The 12,620-nt window shown below is 43.5% G+C and overlaps 1 protein-coding gene across 3 annotated transcripts in view; it reads left to right on the top strand.

Annotated features, from left to right (window-relative positions):
• Positions 1 to 12,620, top strand: part of grid1b (glutamate receptor, ionotropic, delta 1b) — a 463,781-nt gene that overhangs the window by 407,715 nt on the left and 43,446 nt on the right. For all 3 annotated transcript variants that reach the window (XM_084342508.1, XM_084342507.1, XM_084342509.1), the window contains exon 8: positions 3,324 to 3,443. In XM_084342508.1, the coding sequence (XP_084198634.1) occupies positions 3,324 to 3,443 (120 nt within the window). The remainder of the gene's footprint in view (positions 1 to 3,323; positions 3,444 to 12,620) is intronic.

Genomic DNA, 12,620 nt, shown 5'->3' with positions numbered 1-12,620 from the left:
CAATATAACTTGAAATGCTGGAGTATGTGTTGTTTCCCCTTTAAGATTTGATTGAAAACAAACCCTTTGAAGGTGGAGGAGAACATTAAAGCGTGATTAGATTCATACCAACGACTTCTTTTGTAACCAGAAGATAAATCAAACATGAAACACCGCCGGTGAAACATGAAACGAGAAAGTCGTTGAGCCTGATGTGCGTCTAAATTACATCCAACAACCTGTGGCCTCATTCTCACAGTCTAATTGGTGATAGATGCTCTTCAGCCGTGCTGACGAGTCCCTCGGAGCGCGAGCTGCTCTGTTTTATTAAAAAACATCAGTTTGTTTCTTTGACATCTCTCGTGGTAAAACAACCGCCGAGCTCGTTAACGACCCGTCCTTCATTTCGTCTTGTGCAACAAACTCGTACATGTTTGCACAAAGGTGAACATTTCGGACCGCGCCGCTGTTGTTTTGTGCTCGTTGCAGACGAACAACGAGACCTCAGCTGATGCTGATGATTGTTTGAGTGTATGTTTTTTTAATGATGTTAACAGAATCACAGTTAATCACATCAGTGCTGCAGACAGCCGTCAGCTTTCTCTCCAAGTTTTCTCTGCCGTCCTTAAACATTACAAATATATTTCCAAACACACGATGACAACGCTGATCATACGCTTTAAATGTGTGTTAAGTCTGTTATATTTGGGTCTGATGTTGGCTGCAAAGAACAAAAATGAGTCTGGTGTTTTAATCAATCGATTGTGTGTTTCAGCAAAACCACAGATCTGTTGAAACTAACTTTTCTATTACATGGGTTTGTTACCAAAAAGACGGATGGAAATGTCCCAACATCCAGTCAACAATATTTGACCTATATGTCTCTTTGGATCTAAAATATCTGTTTTTGATGCCTTAAACTTGGGTCTATCTGTCACCTCCACCTCTGACCTGAAGTCATGAAATATTGATGAAGGTAAACTGAGCTGTGCAGCATCAGCAAAGAAAGAGAATGGAGGTTGTTATTTCAGTGAACATGTGGGCAAACGTTCAGACTGAAAACAGGCCGGCGTTCAAAAAAGAAAGCAAGGCGCTGCGATGGTGTGCGTGTTGTGTCAGGAACCGATGAGTCGACATGAAATACAATCCAGGAAACATGACTCGCTGCTCACATGTGGCTCTTTCAGGTCGACTGTCTGACAGCCCAGTGACTTTTTAGGACATGAAGGAAGATTCGGTCGACCTTTTTATCACCTGACCTCAGAGGAAACTGTTTGTGAAGCTGTTTTTAGTTGTGCCAAAATGTTCACACACAAAAATAAGACACTTTCTTTAAGGTACCAACAGAAACGGCACAAAACGCTCAGCTGTGATCGATTCTTGTTGGTGTTTCGCTGCTGTGACAGAAACTCATTTACACAGTCTGAATGTAAATACGCTGTTTTCCTGCAGAACATCATCACATCTCACACAGGAGCGACTTCTCCTCTTTGTACTGAGGTTTTTTCTTTGAACCTGAACATTTCCACCAGCCGCCATCTCCCTGAAAACTCTGCTGATGAGATGGAAAATGACTTTGAGAGAGAGAGAGCGGCAAACACCGAGTGTTTCCACTCTGTGCTTTCTGTTCTGTGCATCACAAGATGTTTCCTCCCTGTCTCTCACAGGTGTGTGAAGCTAAACTGAATGTGTGTGTGTGTGTGTGTGTGTGTGTGTGTGTGTGTGTGTGTGTGTGTGTGTGTGTGTGTGTGTGTGTGTGTGTGTGTGTGTGTGTGTGTGTGTGTGTGTGTGTGTGTGTGTGTGTGAAGTCAACAGGTAAAATGAAAGTAGCCTCCCAGAGACGTCCCATTAAATTCAATATCATTCAAGTCCTGAATTTACATTAAAAAAGTGAATATTCATATTTTCTACCCTGACACCCTGAGAGAGCTAGTGGTTCATCTGCAGCTCAACCTTGTGTAGCACAGGTTAGCTAACTGCTCAGAGTTCAGATGAGCTGAAATATTCTGATTCAGGTTAACGGTTAAGTTTAACAACTAAAGCAGTTTCTTTCAAATTTAAGCTAAAGTTCAGTTTCACAGCAGAAACAGTTTAATTCTCTGAAGCTCACGGTTTGTTTTAGGAGATAAAGGCTTTGGATGAGGTTAGCTAATGGCTCGGTTTAGTTATTAAAATAATTTGGTTAATTTTAGCCAACGATCAAGTTTAACCACAAAGGCATTTTCTTCCACGATAGCTAACGGCTACATTTGAGGCTTTAACACTTTATTTCAGAAGTCAGTTAACAGTATTGTTCTGTTCTTAAACACTGACTTTTATTGGCCATTTTAATGCTAAATAATGTGCGTTTTACGTGTTTCTACTGATCTGATCCGTAACTTTATGTTTTATTGCTGCTCTCATGAGCTCGTTTCCTTCTGCAAACATCAGAAACCATTAGTCTCTTGCACAGAGAGTCAGGAGGAGGAGATGGAGGACTGGAGGCATCGCTGACTTTGTAGCAAGCAAACATTATCAAACATTATTTTCCTCCAGGTGACGACGACTGCGACCTTTACAGCCGACAGACGAACATTATGCTCGTTGCTCGGAGGCGACGGCGTCTTCAGTCTCGCTTTACATCCTACGTGAAGTGATAGAAGTCACGACGCGACATTTTATCTTCAAACAGCTCGTTCAGTCGAGCTCTGAAGATGTTTCATAAGACGTCTCGTAGATCTTTAATCACCGTTTGTTAATCTATATCCTACACAGAAGCTGTAGAGCCAGCTGATCAACAAGGGACTGATCATGAATCAATAAAGCATCATCAATAGTGATTAATTAGGTCTGTATCTATATCGGTCTCTGTGGGGGTTTCTCAGTTTAGCAGCTCACAAAGCATCATGGGAAGATATTAAAGGTGCATGACAGCAGCTTTAAAGGTCATCACAGCAAAACTCTTGACGGAGCTGTTTGTTTTTCTGTCTTTGAGCTTCTCAGTTTTCTAGATTTAGTTTTATTTGTTTTATTCTCTCATCGTCTCTCGTCTGCGTCTCGTCCCCTTCGTTTCTCTTCCTGACACATTTTAATGCCTCCTCGTTGTCCTCCTCCCGTCCTCCCTCCCTCTACGTCTCACCGTCTCCCTGCCTCGCTCTGTCACTTCATTATATTTTTGTCTGCCTGACATTAAAGTTAACAACACTGTCGAGGTCTTCTTTTACAACGGGTACATGATAAAATGCAGTTTAATAAAGTGGCCGTGAATTTCAAAGTGGACTCAAGATAACGGAGACTTTTTCATTTAATGTGAGAAGAGTTTAACAGTTTTATCTGAAAAAGAAATTCTCTCCTTGTCTCCTCAGGGCAACATCACAGGTCTGACGGGGACGATGGACTTTAAGGACAGCGGCTCAAACTCTCACGTCCAGTTCGAGATCCTCGGCTCCAGCTTCAGCGAGACCTTCGGCAAAGACATCAAGAGGGTGAGTTCACAGTGTTTCTCTACGACGCATGAACCGGAAACAAGTGGCGCTGAGGCGACATCGCCTGCGTGGGTCACACCCGACGAGCTGCAGCACGACATCCGGGCCGAGCCGACATTTTGTTATCTGATGAACACAAGTTCAGTAACTACAGTTTGAAATGTCCTCGTTCCTCCACGACATTTATTCAATAACTTCAGTTAGTTTTCAGATTAATGATACAAATATAATCAACAGATAAAAATACGATGTGTGATTATAGATTAAACTGTCTGATCAGCATGCAGAGTAGTTTAAATTATTACCAGCTGCAACATTAACTTCACATTAATGCATCAATATTTCCATTCATCCATTCATTATCCGAACCCGCTGAGCCTGCAGAGGGCTGTGGGAGCAGCTGTCAGTCAGCGAGCGGTGGACAGTCAATAATTATAATCCGATAATATAATTTAAATTATTCTGAAACGGGCCTTTCTGCATAATAAACTCTCAGTTTTCTTACTGTAATTACATGTTATGCTGATCATTTTTCAACCAAGTGGTCAGAATAAAGGTTTCACTGCTGTGCTGATGGTCTGGTTAGTTTTAGGACTAACCCAGTTTACTAGTCCCAACTTCTCAACTAAAGTGCCGCCAGAAACGCAGCTGGACTTCTCATTAGAAATATCCAGTTTGCAAATGTCTTTTTCACCAGAAACGCAGCTGGAAAATGTCCCGACTTCTTGTCAAAGTATTGGTAAATAAATGACATTTTCCCGACATCTTGTTAAAAAAACATCAGGTGTTGTCATGACAAACACGGGTGGAAATTGTCTACTCAGCAGAAGATGTCTGTTTTTCTCGCCACAAGAGCAGCTGGAAATTGTGCCGACTCTTCTAAAAGAATATCCAGTTTGTCAGCGCGGACGTGGTGTCGGGCCTGGGCTTGGGAGGAGGACAATTAGAGCAGGCTTTTATTGTGAAATTTGTTTTCTTCACTTGAACTCTTAAGCAAGGTGACAAACAAATAGGCTGTAAATCACAATATCTAATCTGCAGGCTGAGAAAACAAGAAACAGCACAGCAACAAAATGAAAAAGGATAAGGAAACAAAATCACTCCTGAGGAGGCAAAGAACAGGACTGAGAACTAAACTGCTCCGGCTCTTTCGGCCATGAAAACTTATAACAAACAATCACTCCAATCGGAGAAGAAGAAAAGGCCATAAACATAAACTACTCTCTCGACTGACGATGAAAAATGAATGAAACAAAAGAGGCACTCCACCGGAGGCAAACAAATGGCTACGAACTAGACTTGAAATACGCTGAGAGAAATTACAAACAAAAGTCACTCACTTCAGAGGATCAAGGAAAGAAATACAAACTTTGATTGTTGGCGTGGACGAGGCTGTGAATGACACACTCTGGCACAGGACAAAGGGAGACGCAGACTATCAGACACATCAGGTGAGGGAGCACAGGTGGAAACAATTGGGGATCAGGGGAGACGTCAGGTGGCACATGAGGAAGGGCAAGTGACCTGAAGCGAGAGGAGAGTTACTTTTCAAAATAAAACAGGAAGTTCACGAGACACAAAACCCAGGACGAGACACCCCTCACCGCGGTGTGACACATGTCCTGACTTCTCATCCAACAGTCTGGTTAGGTTTAGGCAAAAAAAACACGGTACAGGTTTGGAAAATATCATGTTTTGGATTAAGATACCTGGTTCTGTCTCCAAAAGCTCGGCTGGATATCGTCCTGACGTGTCGTTACTGTCCACCGGTTGTCTGCTTTTGAAGCGCAGTCTTGAACAGTGGTTTCTGGTTATCGTGCCGCCTCCTCCTCCTCCACCTCCCGACGTGACGCTCCTCTGTTAGAGTTAGATTTGAACAGATCTCGTTGTGCCGCCTCGTGGGAGCTGTAGAGTGTCTTCCTCTGTGAATGAAGCCGCTCGTTGTTGATGCAACAGTGAGCTCAACGGTTCTCACTTCATTAATTCTTCCAGTTATCGAAGAAGTCTTTAACTCCGCCACGTTACCCTTGATTAACAGCGTCTGTCTCTCACCACTGATCAATACCTTTTTTCGTTTCAGCACCTCAGAGCTCGTGTTCTGTGTCACCAGCTGATTCAGTCTCATTTTGTTATGTACCATTTTATACAATATCACATTCAGTGGGATAATTCTGTCTTCAAGGCTGCAACATGGTCGACACGGCTCAGTGTGAAAGGGTTCAGACACGTTATAAAATCTATATCAGACTGACGGGTCAGAGCCGACTGTTTTCAGCTCAAATGAAATATTGTGTGGTTCGGCTCCACTCAGGTGAGGCTGCGCTCGAATCAAACCATGTGTTGATAACAAGCGACACCGCCTCCCCACCACAACCCAGTCCTCTTTTTATTTTAACCGTTTTATTAAAAGTATTAAATAAAACGAAACCACACGTTTCTCTCTTCGGATCCGATCTGTGCTCGGTTTTACAGCCGTACAAAACAATTTAGATGATTTAGCAGCTCGCAGGTGCTGTGTGTCAGTGTGAGGTTATGAGGGGCGGACACACACCCAACACACACACACACACACACACACACACACGCATGCATGCACACACACACACACACACACACACAGCAGTCGCTGCAGTAATGAAGATTTAATCACCTGGCTTCTCATTCTGAGTTATGAGTCCCTCTGTGTTTCATAATGGTAAAAGGACACACACACACACACACACACACACACCAATACATATCGATATTACCAGCCCGCCTGCACACACACACACACACACACACACACACATGTATATCTCCCACATAAACACACACTTAATGAAGACCTCCCAGTTATTAGTCTCTGTACAAATGAGCATGAAGATGTATTATTATTATTAACGTGTGACGCATGTTGTGTAAGTGCCTCACATACGGACGGCACATGTACAGTGTTCATCAACATGTATCTGCACAAAGATTAATGTATGTTCGTGTCTGCACATGATAATGAATATATATATTTATAGAAGATGCAGCCAGGACACGTCAGGTTCACTGGCTCAGGGAAAATATCATGTTTTGGATTAAGATACCTGGTTCTGTCACCACAAACGCAGCTGGATATTATCCCACTTCCCATCAAAAGATCCAGTTTTATCACCACAAACGCAGCCAGACATTTGTCTCACATCTCAATAAAAAAATATCCAGTTCTGTCGCCACAAACTCGGCTGGAAATTGTCCCGACATCTCGTTACTATCCATCGTTTCCTGCTAGTATGATGGAAAAGTTCATTTTTTCCCGTCTTTTTATTCAAAGTGAAACGTTCATATATTCTAGATTCATCACACATAAAGTGAAATATTTCAAGACTTATTTTGATGATTACAGCTCATGAAAATCAAAAATCCAGCATCTCAAAATGAAGACAAAAGGATTTATGAGACAGAAAAGTCGACCTTTCAGTGCCACAACTAGTAGTAACTGGTTTGCTGACTGTGGTGTGATTGTGCTGGTCCGATTGGCTCACGTGGTGACAGAATAAGACTAAAACCGACACATGCGGCATAAAAATACATCTGAGCCACATATTTATTAAAGGGAAAACACAAATGTTGTTATAGTCAGATGAACTAAGCTTTCAGCCTCTGTGTTTAACTCGAGTTGATGACGAGCCTCATGTCTGACTGTTATTGAAGCAAAGACTCTCCGGCTGTGCTGAAGTCTAAGTTGAGTCAAGTTTAACGGAGCGTCAGTTTATTTGGAGAGATCTCTCCCCCTGAAGCAGCCGTGGACTCAAACAGCCCGAGGCCTCTTTACCTGCACCTGCCTCTGTGTTTTATGAAATCACATCACCTCTAATATTAATTCAACCTGGACACAGTCGTCAGCGTGTCGCACGGAGGAAGTTGCTCAGGACTCAGACTCGTTGTGGCTCTGGTGTCGATAACGGCGCTGATCGTGGTCGATGTCGGAGCCGATTGAAACAGACATCCGCTTTGAAAACAACGTTAATTACAAGAAGAAGAAGACGAGACCATCTGTCCTGAAGTTCTGCTCTGAGCTTAATAAACTGCATCCACCTGTTTGTCTGAGCTGTCCGGGTTCTGGAGGATTACCTGAGCCGGAGACGGTAAACAGCCGGCTTCCTGTTTATCTCACATCTCTCACTTATTTCTTTAGGCAGTCTAAATCTGTTTTGGGGGGAGACGAGGAAAGATGAGGCCGTGCGAGGGAAAGTTTTATAGAGTTTGTGATGTGTGAGGAGATGTTGTGAGATATCAGCCGCTCGCTCTCATCGCACTCGATTCATTTCCCTCCCTACAGTGTTCGTGTTATCCAAATCTCCATCTTCCTGTGCCGTCCACGCCTCCTCTCTCTCCTCCCGGGGCCGTTTCTCAAAGCAAATTTTCCCCCACGGATGAAACACCACCTCCCTCCTCCTCCTCCTCCCCACCTGCAGATCAGACCTGATAGAGATTGAAGTGTCATTTCTTTCCCTGGGAGCCGGCTGCCGCGGCGCTCCGGCCCTTCAGACCTCCCCCGTGTGTTATCCCATCTATCCGTCCTCACTTTTCTCATCTCGTTGACTTTTGATGCGTCTTCGCAGCAATTTGTTGTCGGTAAATCGGCCTCGCCCACGAAACACTGGAAAAGAAAAAAACTCTGGTATTTTTTCCATCTTCTTCGATTTGGTGTCGGCGACTTAACGTGTGTCAGAGGACATTACGCCCTCGCCCACAATCCTCAGAGGGAGTGTCGGCGGATTGCTGTTTTTAATCAGACGGAGGCCGGCCGGCCGCTGGGACGACTACAGCAGACAGATAACCTCTCCAACTTCTAATAGGACCCTGATTTAACTCCACTGGTTTCCAAACTGTGGTCTGAGGACTCTCAGAGGTCCCTGCAGAGAGAGTCCTCTCAGGTCACTCAGCAAAATGAAGAAAGTTAAGAACTATTTAATTATGATGACAAAACAAACGAGAGCGTTAATGATCAGCTCAGTTCTCCATCAGGGAGCTTCTGGGTGTCGATACATTCAAAGATAATTAAAGCTGCAACAAGCTCTGCAGTCGACAGGATGTCTGACAGGAACAAGACATTTCACAGTAAAACAGCGTGGCAGCGTTCAGCAGCTGGACAACAACCAACATATTAAACAGGGAATGGATCCATACAGCTCGCCTGTTACCATCCAACACACATTAACACACTAACAAAACAAAATGAAACGCACCCTTACCTTGAGGAAACGTGGGTTTCTCTGGGATAATGTAAGAACATACAGAACAAAGGTCGACTCGTTTGTGGACATTTTAATGCAGAATCTCTACTTGTTAGACTTTTACGTGTGATCTTTTTCACTGTTGGACGTTTATAACAGTCCAGAAGTCAAATACGTCATATTTGTGAAATGCTCGTCGGGAAGCTTTATTTTGAAAATCTAATCAAGCGTTGCATATAACGTATTATTGCTGAATTCACCGCTGGAGATGCAGGTAGAGCGTCGTAGATCGACTGACCACGCCGCTGTGTTTGAAGGAGTGAGAATGTGCTGCCCTGCTAAAATGACTGTTTTGTTAATGGAGTCTGGTGCCTTCGAGGCGGAGAAGAGCATGAAACATCTGTTTCTGGTGAAGGTGGAGGTTTGTGTTGGTCTGAGATCTCGTGACAGTGAACGTCATAAATAGAAATGAGCCTTTTAAAGCTTTTGCTTTTCCAGAAAGTTTAAAGTTGATCCAGAGATGTTGGCTGCTGTCTTTTTACTGTTTAGCTTCATTTATTCACAAAAAAGCGGCGTCCATCACTACGTGTTGCCTCTTTTCTTCATCCGTACACCACAGATTTTGCAGCGTCCATTTTGTATATTTAGATTTTACCAAAAGTAAATAATAGGAACTTTCTTCATAACATAATTATGAATCAGTGGAGCAAAACAAAACTGCATAATATCCTGATGAATGCAGACGTAATGTTTGTGTAATTATTTTGACGTGATAATAATCTCTATTACACATTTTCCTTTTGTAAGTGGAGCTTTAACGTGTCATATATAACACAGACGTTTGCCGCTCGTACTTTAATGACACCGGCGTCACTCACGTCCTCCATCACTTCAACCCGGCTGCCATTTTCCCGTCTTCAGGGCTGTCTGTGTCCTCTTTGTCTCCGTCTGCCTCTCTCCTCTCTCCTCTCCTGCAGAAGAGCTAAAGAGGTTTGCAATTATTTTGTTGAGAATAGAAATTACCCACCCATTTGTCCATAATGGGGATTGCATTGTTACCGGCCCTTCTGAAATGAATCCATTAGAAAATGCTGGAGAACGAAAATGAGCCTCAGACGGCACTAATTTCAAATCCCCGAGGTAATTTGGAGTCGTTAACAACAATTTGTGCCTTTGAAAACTCAATGCTCGCTAATCTCTGTGAATAATGCATGGAACAAGATACATATTTTTTTTTCCTTTTCATTTTTTTTTAATGTCCCAAAGCCTCAGAGATGAAGAGTTGTGTTGTGTTTTTTTCCATTAAGAGCTTGAAGTGATGATGAACGACCACGGTGCTCATGGACGTGCCAAATTAGGCCCGTGATAATTGCAGGACTGATGATGAAACGGGATTATGAAGACGTACATGTAACGTTTGTATTTCAGAAGAGAAAAAAACAACAACCCATAACCAACTCAGGCGTTCGCCATCGTGCAGGATTTCACTTCTGGACGTCTTCAGAGCTGAAGAAGCCTCTCGGATGAGAAGTGAAACGAGTCCAGTTGCCAACGATACCGCACTCAGAATTACCGTGACCCGGATGACTGAGAACCTTCATCAGTCTCTTGTCAACAGCCCAAAATGACCATTTTAACTTGTCGACACATTTTTCATCGGTTCAGTTTCCTCCTCTGATCCTCGAGGCCACCGATGTGTTCATCCTCTCAGAGATCTTCTGCGGTGCAGCTGTTCGCGAGAGTTAACGTCCCGAACTGAATTAAAATGATGGAAAAACAGATTTTTTAAAAAGTTTTTTTTAATCCAGTGAAGGTTGAATCTGAAGCAGGGCTCTGTGGAGTCCCTGCAGCACTGCTAATTATCTAACACCCACGGATCGTCTTCTGCACGAACAAAAGAAAAAAGGTAGAAATCAAAAGCTGTGAAACTCACTGACACACACACACACACACACGTGTACACTAATTGACATTCATGTGTGTGTGTGTTTCTTTGAAAAGGCCTCGGGGAGTGAAGCTTTGTGTAGATTAGAAACATCAAAGAGGTTTTATAACAGTGAAAATGCATCGGAGGATACGCTGCGAAGAGACGAGTGTAACACAGCAGCGCGCCGGGTGTGTGTGTGTGTGTGTGTGTGTGTGAAGGCGAGTGTTTGTGGGTGGTTGCACATGTGTGTTTGTGACCTTAATGATGTGTGTGTTTGTGTGTAAGTGTGTCCTTGTAGCAAATATGTGTTTACCTCAGCAGAATCACTTGAAAGGGACTTTTTGTATTTCACTACATGCGCCTGCACAGTTGTAAGTGTGTGTGTGTGTGTGTGTGTGTGTGTGTGTGTGTGTGTGTGTGTGTGTGTGTGTGTCATTGTTGTTGGATCAATGAAAGATTATTATTGTTTAAATAATCTCTAATGTGTTCTGTAGTAGAGACAAAAACAGGAACTGATTCAAACTGAGTATTAAGGCTCATTCATGCTCAACATCACGTGTTCGGACACAGACGGAGCTCTCTGCGTTCATCCTGTTTGATTCGTGCACGTTTTCTGAAAACTTACAGATGAGTGTGAAACAGAGCACCACTTGGACGTTGGGGGCGGTGCAGCCGATAGTTCAAATGAGACGACCGTAAGATGCCACAAAGAAGTTTGAACACTCGCTGACATCTGAACCACCGCCGTCTAGAAACGCTGCCTCCACGACCTCCTCCACTGTCGCCGTGTTCGTCGCGATCAGAAGCTCTTGAATGTGCTGGATGTTCACGTCCACGCCAACATACGTGCCCATGTGTAGATGATGCCCAACATTCATGTTCTTTGTATTTATTACAACACGAACATCCTGTAGGCCAAAACAACCACATCGCCTACAGTCAACAACAGCAAGGAGACGAAGAGGGAGGCAAAGTCACCAGACTCCCTTATAAAAATGCTCAATTTAGTGAGATGTTGAGTTTGGAGAATCTTTATAAACTTTGTTAAACGCGGTCTCTGACAGATTCTTAATTATTCGGGCTTTCTTGTAAATTCGGCAAATGTTTTACATGAACTTCTTTCCTTCTTTTCACTTTAAACGTCACGTCTGTTTCTCCCAGCGATGTTTGTGATCACTCGTGGTCCTTGAGATGAGCGACTTCGCCGAGATAAACAGCCTCATAGCTTATAATAACACGGCGCAGTGAGGATGGAGATGTTTCTAAAGTGCCACAGGATTGATGTGTGTCACCACTTACGACTTCATCTCTGACTTGTTTCTTGCTTAATAACTTCTCAGTGTTGTGTGCTAAAAAGTGTTTCAGGATAAACATAAAAAATCTGTTCGATGCAGCGTACGAAGCCGAACAAAGGCTCCACTGACAAGAAACTCAAACTACATCAACAGAAAGAAGAGTTCATCACAGCCTCGCCCACGGCGTGTGATTGACAGGTGATCAGTGGGAGACGTACATACTGAAGTGATGAGGGCTGTAACACACCTCCTACAAAGACAGATTAAATCACCAATCAAAGAAAAAGGGTGAGGAGGAGGTGAAGGTGTGGAAATAAAAAGAGGAGTCTGACAGCGAGTCGAGGCGATGCAGAGGGGGGGAGGTGAGAAACGGTGGCAAACGCTGGCATTTCACTCTGCTGTCCACGGGAGAGTGACTTACAGAAATACAGCCGGCGTAGCCTTTTGGATGACAGGAGGGGAAAAAAGAGGCCTGACATTTGAGGAAAAGGGAACGAAGCAGGGAGGACAGGAATAATGCATGAGCAGCGGCGCTGTGAGCGAGGTAGAGATTTATCCGCCATGTTTGACCTCTGCTGAGAGAAGAGCAGCGTGGAGACGACCGTCACATCAGCGCTGACAGTCTTTATTAGATGATTCTTGAATTTATAGTGATTTAAGGTTAACCTTTTCAGGTAGTCTCTTTTAAATTGAAACCTTTTCCTCCAGAGTCTGAAAACATAACAAGAGTGTGAACATCAAGACT

This window comes from Pagrus pagrus, assembly GCF_965226575.1.
Source record: "Pagrus pagrus genome assembly, chromosome: 21".
In the NCBI taxonomy this organism is placed as follows: domain Eukaryota; kingdom Metazoa; phylum Chordata; class Actinopteri; order Spariformes; family Sparidae; genus Pagrus; species Pagrus pagrus.
This window is presented reverse-complemented; position numbering and strand designations above follow the sequence as displayed.